The sequence below is a fragment of the Callithrix jacchus genome, chromosome 2 (assembly GCF_049354715.1).
Source record: "Callithrix jacchus isolate 240 chromosome 2, calJac240_pri, whole genome shotgun sequence".
Lineage (NCBI taxonomy): Eukaryota > Metazoa > Chordata > Mammalia > Primates > Cebidae > Callithrix > Callithrix jacchus.
Genome location: NC_133503.1, coordinates 34,636,045 through 34,653,857, shown reverse-complemented (window position 1 = coordinate 34,653,857; position 17,813 = coordinate 34,636,045). Strand labels below are relative to the sequence as shown.

The 17,813-nt window shown below is 44.6% G+C and overlaps 1 protein-coding gene across 5 annotated transcripts in view; it reads left to right on the top strand.

Moving 5' to 3' along the window:
- The window catches only part of TRPC7 (transient receptor potential cation channel subfamily C member 7), a 139,146-nt gene that overhangs the window by 97,990 nt on the left and 23,343 nt on the right, over positions 1-17,813 (top strand). For all 5 annotated transcript variants that reach the window (XM_078365748.1, XM_002744184.6, XM_078365747.1 and 2 more), the window contains 2 exons: positions 3,462-3,695; positions 7,443-7,707. In XM_078365748.1, coding sequence (XP_078221874.1) covers positions 3,462-3,695; positions 7,443-7,707 — 499 coding nt within the window. The remainder of the gene's footprint in view (positions 1-3,461; positions 3,696-7,442; positions 7,708-17,813) is intronic.

Sequence of the window (17,813 nt, the reverse complement as noted above, 5' to 3'; positions counted from 1 at the left end):
CCAAGATCTGGCCACTGCACTCCAGCCTGGCAACAAAGCAAGACTCCATCTCAAAAAAAAAAAAAAGAGAGAAGATTTAGCATCATTCTTAAGGGCACTAGGATTTTTGGAATGGTACATGAACATTGGCTTCAACTTAAAGTTACCAGCTACATTAATCCCTAACATGAGAGTCAGCCTGTCCTCTGAAGCTTTGAAACCAGGCACTGATGTCTACTCTATAGCTCTGAAAGTCCTAAATGGCATCTTCTTTCAAGATAAAGCTGTTTAATCTACATTTAAGAATCTGTGGTACTGTAGCCACTGTAATCAATTATCTTAGCTAGATCCTCTGGTAACTCGTTGCAGCTTCTACATCGGCACTTGGTGCTTCATCTTGTACTTTCATGTTCTGGAAATGCCTTCTTTCCTTAAACCTTGTAAACCAGTCTCTGCTAGCTTCAAACTTTTCTTTGGCAGCTTCCTCACCTCTCTCACGCTTCACAGAATTAAAGAGAGTGAGGGTCTTCCTCTGGTTTAGGCATTGGCTTAAGGGAATACTGTAGCTGGTTTAATCAATCACTTGTGAGTTCACTGGAGTAGTACTTTTAATTTCCTTCAGTAACTCCTCCTTTGCATTCAGAACTTAGCTGTTTGGCACAAGAGGCCTAGCTTTTGGCATATCTCAGTTTTTGACACATCTTCCTCGCTAACCTTAATCATTTCTAGCTTTTGATTTAAAGTGAGAAATGTGCAACTCTTCCTTTCATTTAAAAGCTTAGAAAGCATTGTAGGATTATTAATTGCCCTAATACTAATATTGTTAAAATACTGGGAATAGGGAGGCCTGAGCAGAAGGAGATAGACAGGGAAATAGCAGGTCAGTGGAGCAATCAGAACACACAAAACGTTTATTGATTAAGTTCACCATCTCATATGGGAGTGTTTCATGAAACCTCCAAACAGTTACAATCATAACATCAAAGATCACTGATCACAGATCACCATAATGAATATAATAAAGAAAAGGTTTGAAATAATATGAGAATTACCAAAATGTGACATAGAGACACAAAGTGAGCACGTTATTGGAAAAATGGCACCAATAGACTTTCTCAACACAAGGTTGCCACAAACTCAAAACTTTAATTTGAAAAAAAACCCACAGTATCTGTGAAGCACAATAAAGCAAAGTGCAATAAAACAAGGTGTGCCTGTAATTTAAAATAATTTAAATAATATTAGTGATTATTTAGTAATCAGTAGATCTAAAGGTATAGAACAGCATTATTCAATAGAAATATAGTGCAAGCAACAACCTTAAGCCATATAGATAAGTTTAAATTTTCTAAAAGCCATATTATAAAGACAAATAGGTGAAATTAATCCATAATATACTTTACTTAACCTATCATATCCAAAATATTATCACTACAACATGTAATTGATGCAAAAAATTATTAACGAGATGCTTTACATTCTTTTTTTTTTTTTTTTCGAGACAAAGTTTCACCCAGTCACCAACCTGGAGTGCAGTGACGTGACCTCAGCTCACTGCAACCTCTGCCTCCTGGGTTCAAGCAATTCTCCTGCCTCAGCCTCCTGAATAGCTGGGACTACAGGTGCATGCCACCATGCCCAGCTAATTTTTGTATTTTTAGTAGAGACGGGGTTTCACCATGTTGGCCAGGATGGTCTCAATCTCTTGACCTCATGATCTGCCCATCTCAGCCTCCCAAAGTACTGGGATTAGAGGTATGAGCCACCGGTGTCCAGTCGTGCATTATTTTTTCATAGTAAGTGTTTTAAATCCAATGTACACCTTACAATTATAGCACATCTCAAACTGTACTAGACACATTTCACGTGCTCAGTATCCACATGTGACTGGTGGCTATGGTATCGGACAGTGCAGGGCTATGTCAGTATCCACATGTGACTGGTGGCTATGGTATTGGACAGTGCAGGGCTATGTCAGTATCCACATGTGACTGGTGGCTATGGTATTGGACAGTGCAGGGCTATGTCAGTATCCACAAGTGACTGGTGGCTATGGTATTGGACAGTGCAGGGCTATGTCAGTATCCACATGTGACTGGTGGCTATGATATTGGACAGTACAGGGCTAGAAGGATACTCATCAACTATTAGCTCAGGCCAACTCACAGAGATGGCTTACAGCAGGGGTCCCCAACCCCTGGGCCACCAACTGGTACCAGTCTGTGGCCTGTTAGCTGAGCTGCTCAGCAGGAACTGAGTGGTGGGCAAGCTAACAGTACTGCCTGAGCTCCACCTCATGTCAGATCAGCAGTGTCATGACATTCTCATAGGATCCTGAACACTAATGTGAACTATGCATGTGAGGGATCTAGGTTGCCATCCTATGAGAATCTCATGGCTGATTATATGAGGTGGAACAGTTTCATCTGGAAACTATCTCACCCCTTACCCCCACTCCCACCCCGCCCTGTGTTAAATTGTCTTCCATGAAATCCATGCCTGGTGCCAAATGGGCTGCTGGCTTAGAGGAAGGCTGGTGGAACTAGTAGCATTTTGTTTATATACTTCTACATTGTTTAATATGTAACAATGAGGACACGTCTTTAAAATTCAATAAGTTATGAAAGAGTAAACATAAACCTAATGGCAGGGCCCCGGTGGCTCACGCCTGTAATCCCAACACTTTGGGAGTCCGAGGCAGGTGGATCGTCTGAGGTCAGGAGTTCAAGACCAGCCTGACAACATAGTGAAACCCCGTCTCTCCTAAAAATACAAAAAGATTAGCTGGGCATGGTGGCGTGTGCCTGTAATCCCAGCTACTCGAGAGGCTGAGGCAGGAGAATCTCTTGAACCCAGGAGGCAGAGGGTGCAGTGAGCTGAGAACACGCCATTGCACTCCAGCCTGGGTAACAAGAGCGAGAACCCATCCCCCCCCAAAAAAAAAGGAAAAAAGAAAAAGAAAAAATCTAATAACCTCAAATTAATGCTCATGACGCAAAAATACAGAAGCATTCTAATCTGAGACTTAAAAAAAACTGAGTTCTATGTCCAAAATAAACCATAGTTCTAGGTTTTTGGGGCACTTCTGTAGAATTTGAGGATGTGGGGGGACCTTCAGAAAGCCCTTTACAATTCCTGGACCTCAGTTTCCCTGTATTTAATTTAGGACAGATTCATTTCTTAAGGCCTCCCAGTTCTTAAAGTGTGTAACTGTCTACAACTGTATTTCTCCTATATTCCCTCCAAAAATACATCAGTGAATGAGAACTCTCTCCTCACTTCCAGAGACGGTGTGTTTGTAAGCGCAGGGCCAAGTCTCAGGGTCTCCTGAGTCTGAATCTGTCTTTGAAGACATGTTTCTGTCTGCCTCTGGCTATCGATGGTCCCAGCTCCAGTTATACTCTGCTTCTCTCCATGAACTCATGTGGTCACAAATGCCAAGAGAGCCGAAAAATGAGCCTGGCCGTCTCCTTCTCCCGCAGGAATGATTTGGTCTGAATGCAAGGAAATCTGGGAGGAGGGGCCGCGGGAGTACGTGCTGCACCTGTGGAACCTGCTAGATTTCGGGATGCTGTCCATCTTTGTGGCCTCCTTCACAGCACGCTTCATGGCCTTCCTGAAGGCCAGCGAGGCACAGCTGTATGTGGACCAGCACGTGCGGGATGACACGCTGCACAACGTCTCGCTTCCGCCGGAAGTAGCGTACTTCACCTACGGTGAGTCAGTCGCAGGCGTGTTTTCCCCTGCTCCATTCTGGCGCTTCTGGGACATAGCCCTGGCGCTTCACCGTGGCTGGTGAATTTGTAGCGTAATTTGTAATCATGTGGCCCATGATTTGTGACGGGGCTGACTTTGGCAGTTCCACTGTCAGTGCAGAGCACCCTCTCCACCTCAAAAAAAGCCCTGGTCCCGGAAGTGTAGCCAGCTGAATAGAAGGAGGAATTGGTGACTTTGAGAAATGAATCTTTCTGTGTTAAGGATGAGTTTGTTTCTGAAAGGCCCTTGGGAACATTTCTGTAGCTTGTATGTTTTTAAGAAACGTCTTGTTTCTGATGTGCATCCAGGAGCACTAAAGGGATATGTATATGCGGAAGAATTTTCCTTCTATGTTGGATGCCTGTGCTTTGTGCAAAAATAAATTCTGCTTTCCCAGTTATTGCTTCACGGCAAGATAGATTCTTAGGAGATACCTTAATTCTTGCAAACTACAAGGCCTTATAGTTTGAGGTAGTAGATTGAGGCTTTAGGAATAATAATAGTAGTTATACATATGTTTATTGAGAACTTACTATATGCCAGAAACTGTGTAGACATTTTATACACACAATTCTAATCCTTGCAAATAGCCCTGCAAAAAGGGGTCCTTCTTTTGTCCCTATTTTAAACATGAAGAATCAAATTTTTGTGGCAGGGCTTATAATGTTTCCAGAAATACAGGATTGCCTTGTATAGCAGGAAATCCTGGCCTGACGTGACTTGAAAATCATGCTGAATGGCATAGTAATTATGTACCCAAGCTTTGGAATAGAAGGGACCTGGATTCAAACCTTAATTCAGTAGTTTACTGTGAGATCTTGTTTACTTAACTTTTCTGAGCTCCCATTTCTCGTATGTAAAACAGGGATAATAATATCTATGTCAAAAGGGTTTGCTTTGAGGGTTGAATAAAATAGTGTGTGTGAAGTGCTTTGCACTCTGCTCTGAAAGTAGTAAATGCTCACTTAATGGTAGCAGTTATCTGCTTACTTATTTTAATAGAAGTTATGTCTTACTACTACCTTTTGGGTCATTTCTGCTCAAACGCTGTAATTTATGTACTGAAACAGAAAGATGTTGAAGGTTGAAGGAAAGGTAGATACTTGTTAACAGTAAAAAGCATCTGGACACTTGGTAGGCATTTGTTAATGGCAGCTGCAACATCTTAAAGGGATTGAGTGTTGAATGTCCCTGTTACATGAAGCCAGATGGCTCTGGGATCACAGAATCTTTGTGGGAAGATACAACAATGATTCTGTGGTCAAATACAACAGAGGATTGTTCACTTAACACAAAAGTTGATTAACTGCCCATTTTCAACGTAGATTATGTTACATGTAAATGTGGTAGAGAAATCCCCACTGAGAAATCCCCATGGAGGGTCTTGTAGTATTACAAATCATCCATCCACCCACCGCTTGCCATTTTGGGGTTTGGCAAATTCAGACTTCTGACTTCTGTTGCTTTCTGGGTTGTATTAATGTCTCACCCAACCCAATGCATAGCACATTACTGCTCTTGTTTTTGTGGTTCACCCTGTGCCCTTGGAAATCCTTCGGATTTCTGGCTTCACTTGTGCTCCAGTTACAGGGCAAGAGAGCCCTCTTGTGGCCAACTGGACACTGGCTCCTTCCAAGCTCTACAGCAAATGGGCAGATACCAATTTTTCAGGTTGTGATAGAGCAGTTTTTCTCATGGAAATAGCTCTAAGAAGAAAACACCTTTGTCTAAATCATCACAGTGCTGTTCACTTTATGTTCATCACAACTCTTTATGAGTCAGTCCGAATATAATATTTTTCAATAAAGTCCTGACCTGGTCACCAGGATCTGACAACAGCCAAATCTATCTGAGTAGATTATAAGAGTGTCTTGTTATTGTGACTGAGGTTTAAGATGGTAAGCTAGAGGCTGCAGAAAAAATAATTCCTTTTTGGCTTCTGTTTAACAGGAGAAGTTATGTCTTATTTTACGTTATTCAAATATGTTATTTATCCATACAAGATGACAGATATTTTGGAAAACACATAATTTATTCTGCTTACTAGTCTTTCATGGATTTTTGAGGTATCACCTTGATGAGAACATAGAGTCTGTAATGTTATTATATTTACAAATGCAATTTAGAATCACTCCATGAAACTTTGTGGCCTGGCTTCCTTTACTAAAGGTTTCTTACTGCTCTCTATTATTATAATTATGTATCAGAGTCTAGTTTTGCAAATAAAGAATAAAAGCCTTCCTCTTCAATCTCCCTTGGAATGCCAAGAATTGCTATGTAATATCCTTGCTATCTGCATTTACCAGGTTCTGAAAAGGACCCCATACCCTAAATCCAATCCTAAAAATGGCATTAATGATATCTACTCTACAGGGCTGTTGTGAAAATTACAGCTAATGTAAGTGTAAGTGCTAATTTAGGTTTCTCAATGTTTCTCAATTAACGTTTCACTCCGCATTTCTCAATGGGACCCTATCAGCTTTTCCAGCAGCGCAGTTTTTATGGTACAGATCTGTCTGGGGCAATGCAGGACATTAGCATCCCAGTAGTACTCCTATTCAGTCACTGTGACAACCAGAGACACCTCCACACATTTTCCACGAGAGAAGTGCTGCCCTCGCTTGAGAATCACTGGCATATAATAGACAGCTGATTCATGATAGATGCTGCTTCTTGTACCATTAGAACTGCAATAGGAACACTTTGCAGGTTTGCTCTGCTGTAGAAATACTCATTGGGCAGTTCAGGCCCTTGTGTTCACAGTGACCACAAGCAGAGCCTTCCCAGCTCAGGATCAGTCCTAGGACCCTTGCCTACATGGAACAGGGCTGTCGTGGCAAATCTGCCTGACTGGTCACCACTTTGGGGGCCTTAGCGTAATCAGGGAGCAAATATACCAGCACACAGTACCTAGGGAACGAAACCCAAGAGTACTTTCTCAGGCAAGATCCTTTCAATTCCTGGTCCCCATGTGAGCTCACTTGTTCTGACCTGTGGCTGCTTATTCAGTCATGTGACAAACATTTATCAGTACTCACTATGTGCCAGACCCTGTGCTGAGCACTTTACATGTACGACTTTATTTCATCCTCTCCACAGTCCTGTGAAATAGATATTATCCATAATTTAGAGATGAGGGAAATAAAGCTCAAAAGATAGTTAGTTGTCTCTCAGAGTCTTATGGCCAGTAGGCGGATGGGCCACATTCGGTCTCGGGGCTATCTGACTCCAAGTCCGTGCTCTTGCCCATCTCTCTCCTCATGCTGCCTCTCCAGTGAGTGGGACAGCTCCTGAGCATGGAGCTAAACACTCATGAGACAGAACAACAAGTGGCCTGGTAAGTGCCAAGACATGGGGAGTGCACCAGATACCAGGAGAGCACAGACAGAAACTGGGAACTTGCCCAGCCCATGGTGGGGTGGGGAGGGGGGATCACAAAAGGCTTCCTGAAAGAGGTGATGCCTGAGCAGGATCTTGACGGAGGATTAGGAATGAATCACACTTCAAAGTGAGATTAGAGTGTTCCAGGCAGATGGTTCAGCACATTCCAAGAGGGAAGCTGACACCTTCTGGGTATTGGGATTAATTTGAAGACAAGGGCAAGAATGGCAAATGATGCACTTGGAGACCTCTAAAGGTGCCTAACTGGTTTCTCTTCCAGAGTAGATCCTGTGCCCCAGTAAGTAACCCAGATTGTTTTCTTTTAGCCAGGGACAAGTGGTGGCCTTCAGACCCTCAGATCATATCAGAAGGGCTATATGCAATAGCCGTCGTGCTGAGCTTCTCTCGCATTGCATACATCCTGCCAGCCAACGAGAGTTTTGGGCCCCTGCAGATCTCCCTAGGGAGAACTGTGAAAGATATCTTCAAGTTCATGGTCATTTTCATCATGGTATTTGTGGCCTTCATGATTGGGATGTTCAACCTGTACTCTTACTACCGAGGTGCCAAATACAACCCCGCGTTTACAACGTAAGTATCCAAGGGCTTTCCCCTGAGGGTCTCCCTGGGCTTCCTGGGAATCCTTGGGAATCTCCTAAAGGTGGCTTTTTGTAGAGACTGGGGTTTCCTTGCTATTTCTCAAGGTTAAAGGAAACTTTATTCAAGGTATCTTAGAGTTCAAGTTCTGGAGCTGAAGAACAGAAGAGCTGAGTTAAATCCTGACTTTGTGCGCTTACATTCCGTGTGACTAAGGGCATGTTTCCATTTAGAATATATATATATATATATATATATATATATATATATATATATATATATAACATGTAGGAATGCTATGTTTCCTAGGATTTGACGTTTTCAGCACTCAGGAATTACTGTATTTCGTAAATGGAAAGAATGCCATTAATAGAATGTTGTCTTTGGTTTCCAAAGTTGATATACCAGAGTGAGTGAAAATAATAATAAAAGGGAGATATTTCATGGTAAGCTTTGGGTATAAAGTTAAGACTGCAATGCCCAAGTTATCCCAGGGTAAATGGTGCAGCAGCAAGCATGCTGGTGAGTATTCTTGGGGCAGACAGGAAATGGATTAACATCTTTGAGATTTCGTTTTCTCATTTTTAAAATGGTGATAATAATACCTGCTTCATCTGGATGGTGCAATGATTCAGTGAGATAATGTAACTCACACAGAAAATTCTGAATACATGGTAAAAAAATATTATTACTATTATTATTGTCTTAGCCTGGGTTACCTAGAAGACAGACCTTTGGGTAAAAGTTGCATGCTAACACTTTATTAGAGCAAGGGAGTGTGATCTAAGGGAAATAAGACTGAAGGAAAAAGGAATACGATGAATGGGACGAGGGGAAGCAAGTACAGAGTGTTGCTGCATGAGAGGTGTGAAGTGAGGATGGGGAAAGCCAATACAGGCAGCTGCCCTGGCCACCATCCACCAGAATACACAGCCTGGGCATGATGGACCTCTCCAAGGGGACTGTCTGGAATTACCACATCTCAGAATAGCCCATCAGGCTGAGAAATAGAGAATTTATCATGCAGATCGGTCCCATCTGCTTTCTCTCATTAGTCACTCCATAGGACATTAATTCACCTGCACTTCCAGGGCAGCCCTGGGGAAGCCATATCCACCCAGCCTGGCGGAAGGTCTGTGAGCAGTTGTAGGTCACAGCTCTCCATGCCTGGCTGGGCAAGCCAGGTCCTGTGCATGGGACCCAGCAAGTCCTGCAGCATCATGTGCCTCTGCAGCAGGAAGGAAGGCCCACGTGAGAGAGGCAGGAGGCATGCAGCCTGAGCATGAGGCAAGACACTGAAATTACGGTACAGCAGTAGCTGCTGGGGGTGCTCCGGGAGGCCAAGCAGGCAGACTAACATAATGACATGCACTCCCCCCAACTGTGGAAGTGGTGATGGAGCTCTCTGAGCCTGTGTCTGCCAAGACCCAAAGCTCCTCCCCTGGGGTGGGGGCGGGCAGGATGCCAGGTGGTCTCCTGGAGGGCCAGCCATCAGTAACTCTGAGAAGGGTCTAGTGGAAGAGTCTGGAAGACCTGAATATACATTCTGACACAGGCATATATGGGCTGGTAACCTTAAGCCAAGTCACTTGATTTATCTGAGCGTCTGTGTCCTCGTCTGTAAAATGAAAATAAGATTTCCCACCTTCATCGTAAATACCCTCATGGATAAATAAGGTTGTTTACATAAAGTGCATGAAACACCAAAGTGTTTCCAGTCCGTGTCCTGCCCCAGACCCACTCAGCTCCAGAATTTCTCCTTGCCTTCACCAAGTTCTTGCCCAGAATCTTGAAAGGAAGATAAGGTTTCAGCCTTGTGAAATCACAGCACAATAGCCAGTATCAATGTAGTTAAGCACTTCCTGACACTTGTCCCCAGGAAGCTCTGAGTGACCTGGAATGTCAGTTTTCCAGCTGGTAGAAATGGCTCTGAGCCTTGCCACCCAGACTCCCTGAGCAGTTTCCAGGTTGTGGCAGGGCCTCATCTTACTCTTCTGAAGAAATCAGCCATTAAGGTAACATACTTGTCTCCAAGAACCAAGTACAATGAACTCTGTGCCACTCAGCTCAGAATCATGGACTGTGCTGCCCCACCCAGCTGAAACTACCTAAAACTGGGGGACTCTGTTGAACCACAGAAGCTGTTACTCCCTGAAGCAAAGAAGCAGCTTGTGTGTCACAGAGAACAGGTGACAGGCCCGGTGCTAAGAAATGCACCTGAGAGGTGCTTGGCTCTGCTCCTTGGCCCACATGTCATGTCAGAGCCTCAGTACCCCATGGACAGACAGACTAGGTTTCCGTCTGAGCTCTGCTTCCTCTTATTGACTTTGTGGCTTTGGGCAAGTGCTAAATCTCCTGGGCCTAAATTTCTCCAGCTCCAAAATGAGAATACTAACAGAGCCAACTTCACAGGATTATTGTAAGGATCCAATAAGAAGAAATATGATCAAATACAGTGCTTGGCATAAAATGAGCCTTCAATAAATAGCAGCGATGACCATGGAGATGGTGAATAATTTATCCTCAGGGGAGAATAAATTGCAAGGAAAGGCATCTGAGTACTGAATTGGTCTCTAACACCCTTTCTGGACAGTGGTCTAGCTTATACACTGTCCACTACCTCAGGGCAAGCACATTACTGAATCAGCTGGACTACTTCATATCACCCCAATACTTCATGATTAAATGTTGAAGGAATAGAATAAATTTCAATCACCCAAAAGCAAATTTGCTCTAGATCTGCTAAAGGTAAAACTAAATGTATTCACTCTTCATGGATGCATTGTTACTGAACACAGAGAGGATGTCAGCCAATAAATGAAGGCTCTTACCCTCTGTGGTCAGACCCTGGTGGCCCTCCTGTGTTTCTAGCCTAGCATGGTACCTTGCAAAGGGTATTCGCTCATTAAAGGTTCATGAACAAGATTGAGGGAATAAACAGGAGAAAAGAAGCCAGAGTCAAGGTAGTCAAATAAACAGCAGACAGAGCATTTGACAGTGCGGACTTCTGTCCTGATCCTACTGCCCAGAGTGCTCTGTGCAATTCCTCTTCCTTCCTGTACAGACAGCCTGTATCACCAGCCCACAGTCCCTCAGTCTCTCAGAAGGTCAGTGCCACGACACACAGGAAAATGACAAAGGGGCCAGGCATGGTGGTCACATTTATAATCCCAACACTAGGAGACTGAGGTGGGAGGATCCCCAAGAGTTTGAGACCACCCTGGGCAATATAGTGAAACCTCATTTAAAAAACAACAAAGAAGAAAAAGAAAGAGGAGGGAGGGAGGAGGAGAGATCATGACTTTAGAGTAGGGCTGACCTGGCCACAATTCTGAACCAGATGCAACAGAGCTAATCCATAGAGGGAGAAAGGCAGGTGGCCTGGGTTGGGGTCTTTGAGATTAGAAAGAGTCATGGGGAAAAGCAAGAGGAGAAGAAAGAGCAAAGCAATTGGCTTGTCCCATGCACTGAAAACTGAATGAACATTTTCTGGACGTGAGGGGTCCAACCAAAGAGGACCCCAGGTCTTCCAGGATAGGGAAGGGGAGAAAAGCTGGGGAGGCGGCAAGCACAGCGAAGAAAGGACAGGAGATTTATCGCCTTGGCGGTTCCTGAAATGGGATGTGTAGCTGTGAATAGGATTTGATTGAACAGGAAAACAGTCAATAGAGCAGCGAAGTGGAGAGAGAAAAGAATGGATTTTTGTAAATGTCATTTTTTACCTTTTGACTGCTCTCTGGAGCATGTCACCCCCACTCCAAGAGATCTTCTTTGTTAATAAAAAAGCCATGTGAGGATAAATGAGACTCAGGCCTTAGGGTCCTCAAAGCTGTTCTTGGTGCCAGCCATGCTGATGATGAAGTCAAACAACCTCACTCAGGTGAATGTTTGCTCCAGAGCAGCGCAGCCCCAGCCACCCTGCCCAGCTCATAATCTTCTCTTTGGCCCACCCACAGGTGAGTGACCTGTTCTCTTTGGGATTTGGAGCTTCTGGGTAAGGCAGGGGTCCTCTCATCTGTTTCTATAGACTTGGCAGACCCAGTCCTACAGAAGGGAAGTTTGGGTTGGAGCACACTGCAGGTATCCCCCTAGCCCCACTGTTGACCTCCCCTCAACCCCACTCCTGCCATGTCCAAGGGCAGTTGGAGTCTCTAAAGACTGTTCAGGAGTTCACTTTGAAAGTCAGCTGTTAGGAACCTACAGGGAGATTTTCCATATGAGCTCTGGTCACCCTAGGGGTGCAGTCCCAGGCCAGCTCACAAAAACCAGTCCCACCATTGTAGCACTTGCCCAAGGAGAACAGGTAGAACAGGCATTCTGGGACAAAAGGAAAGAAGAGGAGAAAGATTTCTCTACCAGCTGCAGCCCCCAACCCTTAACCAAGCCCTACCCTATCTCCCAGTGTATTCCAGTTCGAAAATCACATACCTCCCCCAGCCCGGCCACTCCCAAATTCTCATTTTCTCTATCCAGCAGACCTCAATCAAGAGGCTGGAAGATAATGGATGGATTGAACTGGTTCAGCCCAAGGTGTGAATAAATACACAGTATGAGCAGCCGTAACAGCTCAGTGGTTCTCAAACCACATCAGAATCACCTGGTGAGGTGGCTAAATGTGGGACTTCCCAGGCTTTTCCTCTTAGAGAGTCTAATTACAGTATTTCTGAGTAGGACCCAAAAATCAACGTTAGCAAGCCCCTGGTGGGTTCTGGTACAGTTGGTGGAGGATCGCAGTATGAGAAATGCTAATCTGATCCAACCTCATCATTGCACCATAGGGAGATGGAAGTCACTCTCAGCTCTGTGTACTTCAAAAACAAGGAGCTTGTTAACTTGAGTATCTTATTGGAAGGATTTCAGGCTCTATGCAGGCAATGGTTTTTAAGGCACAACCCCCTGAAAAGGTAGCCAGATCCAGCTGAAGCAAGCCCCAGAGTCAGATCCTACGAGTAGCTCCCAATTTTTCAGCCTCCTTCACTTTGGAACCAAGAATTCTCTCAAAGGTCTGGGCTGTTTTTCACAGCCGCTTCTGTGTCCAGTGCTGGCCTAAGGGGAGAAGCATGGGGCGCTGGTCGTCAAGCTAGGGCCTGTCTGGGCATGACAGATAGTACACCTGCTGGCGACTCATTATCTCCAAGCCACTTCTATTAGAAACTGCAAATGACCACAGGCGAGGAAGGATAAGTGTTCAGACAAGGTTTATGCTCTCAGAGTACAAAACTGAAGTATCCCAAGACGGGCAAGGAAGTGGAGAGAAAAATCTCCTGAGAACACACTTCCTTTAATAAAGTCTTTTTAAAATATTCTCAGTTCAGACTGTTAGGAATTTTGTGATTGGGAACATATTTTTAACCTTATCAATAAAGTCAGTAGACAGATAGAGTTTGCTTTATGGAAGTTTTATAGCCAACTTTGCTGAAATGCACATATTCCGTAAAGTGAAGACTTTTCTGCTTAGAGGTTGTATGGAACTCTTTGGGTTACAGGGTTAGAAAAAGAGAAATAAAAGGTCCATGGCTTGTAGATGAAATGCTGCTGAGTGACAATGCATAGGAAAAGGGTGCCTAGGCCAGGCGCAGTGGCTCACGCCTGTAATCCCAGCACTTTGGGAGGCTGAAATAGGCGGACCACGACGTCAGGAGTTTGAGAAGATCTTGACCAATATGGTGAAACCCCGTCTCTACTAAAAATACAAAAATCAGCCGAGTGTGGTGACACACACCTGTAGTCCCAGCTACTCAAGAGGCTGAGGCAGAAGAATTGCTTGAACCCAGGAGGCAGAGGTTGCAGTGAGCTGAGATCATGCCCCTGCACTCCAGCCTGGGGAACAGAGCAAGGCTCCATCTCAAACAAAAAAGAAAGACAGAGAGAGAGAAAGAAAGGAAGAGAGAAAGAGGGAGAAAGAAAGGAAGAAAAGAGAGAGAGAAAGAAAGGAAAGAAATGAAGGAAGGAAAGAAAAAGAAAAGAAAGAAAGAGAAAGAAACAAAGAAGGAAGGAAGGAAGGAAAGAAAGAAAGAAAGAAAATAAAGAAAGATGAATGCCTTTCTCATACTCTGGCTGGTGATGGTGATAGAATAGCTACACAGAAAATAGGAGGGGCCGGAGGCAATGAGGTGGCCCAGAGCAGGAAGTGAAGTGAAGGGCACTCTAACACAACCCATGGTGGGCCCCTGTCTCCCCTTTGAGTGAACTTGGCCTTCCAGACTTAATCCTGATTGGAGACTAAACGTCGCTTCTGTTTCTCAAAAGATCATCTCAGCCCATCTTTTCTGTAGGGTGTTCTGAAGTCAACCTCATAGCATAGCTAGGTTGAGACTTTTCTAATCAAAATAATACCTCTCTTAAGGTTGTTCTGTCTCCCCAGGAGTCATTTTAATGGAAATAGCTTCAACAATGCTAGGCAAAATTAGAAGCTTCTATTTTCCATGACACTTATGAGAAATTTCCATACTTTATAAGGGAGGGATTCAGGAGGCTTTGATTCAGCCCCACCCAGCTTGTCCTTGCCATAGAGAAACCAGATGTCTTTTCCATCTGGAATTGCAGCTGAAAGAGAGGATCCTTAAGACCCTACCACACACCCCCACCCACCATGGACTGTCCCAGCCTCGAGGCTGAGTTTTATATACTTGGCTTACAGCCAAAATTGAGGCTTCAGATCGTCCTTTTGGAGTCGGTAAAGAAGAAGAATCATAATAATAAAAAATATCAATTTGTTGACCAACTCATGACAGATATGCACCTGCTTTCTCATTTAATCCTCACAGTGGAATAACACAAATACTACTACAGGAAACGGAGGCTCAGAGAGGTGCCAGACTTGCCCAAGATCATAGAATACAAATTCGCGTGACTCCAAGCCCATCCTCCACCTTTGGCCTAAAATTTTCAGAACTCATACAAAGGCCTACACTTTGAGATGGATGCTAAGTCTCTAAGAGTTGAGTTGCTCTCCTATAGTAGTAAATTCTAAAGAGGAGCATATGAACTCAGATTTGGATTACCATTGAGAACCTGGTGATTCTACATATCTGAGCTCTAATACGCAGACAGTACTTCTCCCCTGGATACAGCAGGTTTCTATTCTAAAGTTAGCTCCCCCATTTGACAAACGTGTATGGAGCAACTACTCTATGCCAAGTTGTCTTTGGCCCTGAGGCCATAGAGATTAATACACCAATTCTGTCCCTAGGAAACTCATGGACAATTGGGGATGGTGAAGGGGCAGTGGAAAGCAACAGCAATGATCCCATATGATCATCATCAAAGGGTACTTGAGCAGCACAGGGAAGAGGAAGCACTGAGCCCTGCCTGACCATGTCAGAGAAGGCTTCCTGGAGGGGGCGGCTCTAAACGGAGAGTTTAGGAGGATGACAGGAAGGGCACTCTGGCCTGTGCAAGGCACTTTTTAAGAGCTTCACATAGGAAGGCATCTGGGGAGATGGCAGAAGATTAAATCAGAGCATCAGGTAGGAGCTAGATTGTGAAGCTCTTCATAAGTCCTGACAGAGTGTTAGAGTCTCCGTTAAGGCCTTTGTAAAAGGAGAAAGATGTAACTGGATCTGCTTTCAGGAAGAGTGCTGTGGCAACTGCATGATGGGTGGTTTGGAAGGGATGAGAGTGGAGGCCTGGGCTGCATGCTGGGATTCTACTGTGAGCAAAAGCAGAATTTTTTTTTTCTGCTTTTCAGATAAAAAAAAAAGGCCCCTCCCCTCATGAAACTTGCAGACTGGTTGAGAAGATAGATGTTAATCAAATAATCACAGGAATGAGGGCATGGTTACAAATTGGGAAAACGTTCTGAAAAACAGGAATGTGAAAGAAAGGCAGCTACAAAAGGAACTGAGCTAGATCCCCTGGGAGATTCTGGCAGGAGCCCCGTGAGAGAGTGCACTGCTGCACGCAGGGAGTGTGGGATGGCAAAGGGGAGCAGGGGCAGAGTGGCGGGCTCTGGCTGCAAAGGGGATAATGCTGAGGCTGCCCAGGCCAAAGTATATCATAAAGCTCATCAGCATCAATGACATATTGAGAGAAACCCAGGGAGAGGGCACCCTGAGGCACCCTAGGACCTGGCCTACTGCCAGTTTCGCTGTGCAGTGTGCTGAATGTGTTTGCAGGTGAGGAACAAGGAATGGCATCAGCCTACTGGGCTTTATGAAGGACCGGTTTTTCCCAGGACCCTGGGTCAGTGTTATAATATGGGGATCTCTGATCCAGAAGCTCCACAGGCTAGTTCATCATCAGACTTTATTATACTGTGACAGTTACAATCTCCACTTTTCATCTCATAAATTCAAGTCAGGACTGACTGGGCACGGTGGCCCACACCTGTACAACCCCAACACTTCAGAAGGCCAAAGTAGGTGGATTGCTTGAGCCCAGGAATTAGAGACCAGCCTGGATGACGAAGTGAGACCCCATCTCAAAAATTAATTAATAAATTAATGCAAGGCAGGCATAGGGTGTTTGGGGGGATAAGAGCTTACTGCACCCACTTTCACATGGAGAAACCAGCACAGAGGAGTTCTGAGGCTTGTTGGAGAAGGCAGCCAAGATCCCTGTGGGACCCAGTTCAGGCTCAGAGAGGCTGGGGACCTGAAAATGACCTTTATGTGTCAAAAAAAAAGATCATCTGGGTCTCATATAAGGTCTTTTTCTTTGTATAACTCTCCAACAAGTGATAAAAATATAGATCTTTTCCCGGACTACCTTAGAAGAATTGGTACAACAGACATTCTACTATCATAAAATATTTATGGATACATTCTTCTCATGTTTATTTGTGACACGGATTCTAAAAGCCCGGGAACTTAAGCCTCTGGAACAGTCTGAAAGCCACCACATTTTGAGGAAAAAGACCTGACAATCAATCCACATTTCCATAATGCTGGCTTCACAGCACACTCTCGGGCACTACCCCAGACCCTCCATCTGCTTCTCAGCCAGTCACTGTCTGACAGGGGAGAGGGTCCTACCTTTCTATGCACTAAAATTCAGTTCTACGATGACAATACGGTTTAAAGTGCCATTCATCAGAGTGACAGTGGCAGGAAACTGCAATGTTCAGGGTTGGCTCAAGATATTACTAGCAGGGGCAGGTCTGAGGCAAGCTGGGTAAGACCAAGTGCCAGATCACCTTATGTCTCAGTTTCCCAGCATTCCATCACTCATTGACAAAAATGTTCACTGACCCCTCCCCCCAGCTACAGCTGGACACTTTCTGAGTACTGAGGACAAAGTGGTGAAGGAGGTGAGAAGGCCCTGTCGGTATGGAGCTCACATTTCTGAGAGAAAAGAGGCAAAAAGATAAACAAATAGGCAAATAAATCATTATAGATTAAGTGCTAGGAGCTAAAGAAGTAAGACACTTTACAGAAGAGTCATGAGGAAGGGCCTCCTTCAGACAGGTAGTCTAAGAAGGCCTCATGGAGCACGTGCTGACTGAGTCTAAAGCCTGAATGAAAAAATAAGGAGGAGCAGCCAGGTACAGAGAGAGGGGAAGGCATTCCAGGAACGAGCTCAGCCAGTGCACCCAGGCAGAGTGCAGTGAGTGAAGGGAGAGCCAGCCTTGGGCTCCAGGAGGTGGGAGGAACCGGATACCCCGGGCTTCAGGGGCCTGTGTTAGGTAATGATGGGCTTTGTCAGCCATGGGGAAAGCCACTGAAGAAGAGGGGCAGGATCTGATTTCTGTTTTCCAAGGGTTTTTTTGAGAATGAATTGTGGGGCTCCAGAGTCTTTCAGCCAGATATTGGAGCCTATTGCAGTTGAGGCAAATTGTTTAAAAACCAATACTAGGGGTAAAATTAGTAACATTAATTGAGCAAGTAGTATGTGCCAGGCAGTAATTTATGCATTTCATATAGCCAGGAACAAAGCAGCCCAGAGAGAGTAGGCTATTTGGCAAAAAAATTATGCTCAAACCCAGGTTTGCCGGGATTCAGAACCTGCGCCTCGACTGTTTCATCGTCACCTGGACTCAACACTAGAATCAGGGAACAGGAAGTTCCTGTGCATCAGGGATTTATTCATTCATTCATTCAGCAGACTGAATTTCTTGAATGGCATCCGTGTGGCAGGTCTCATGAGTTTTACAGTTTCAA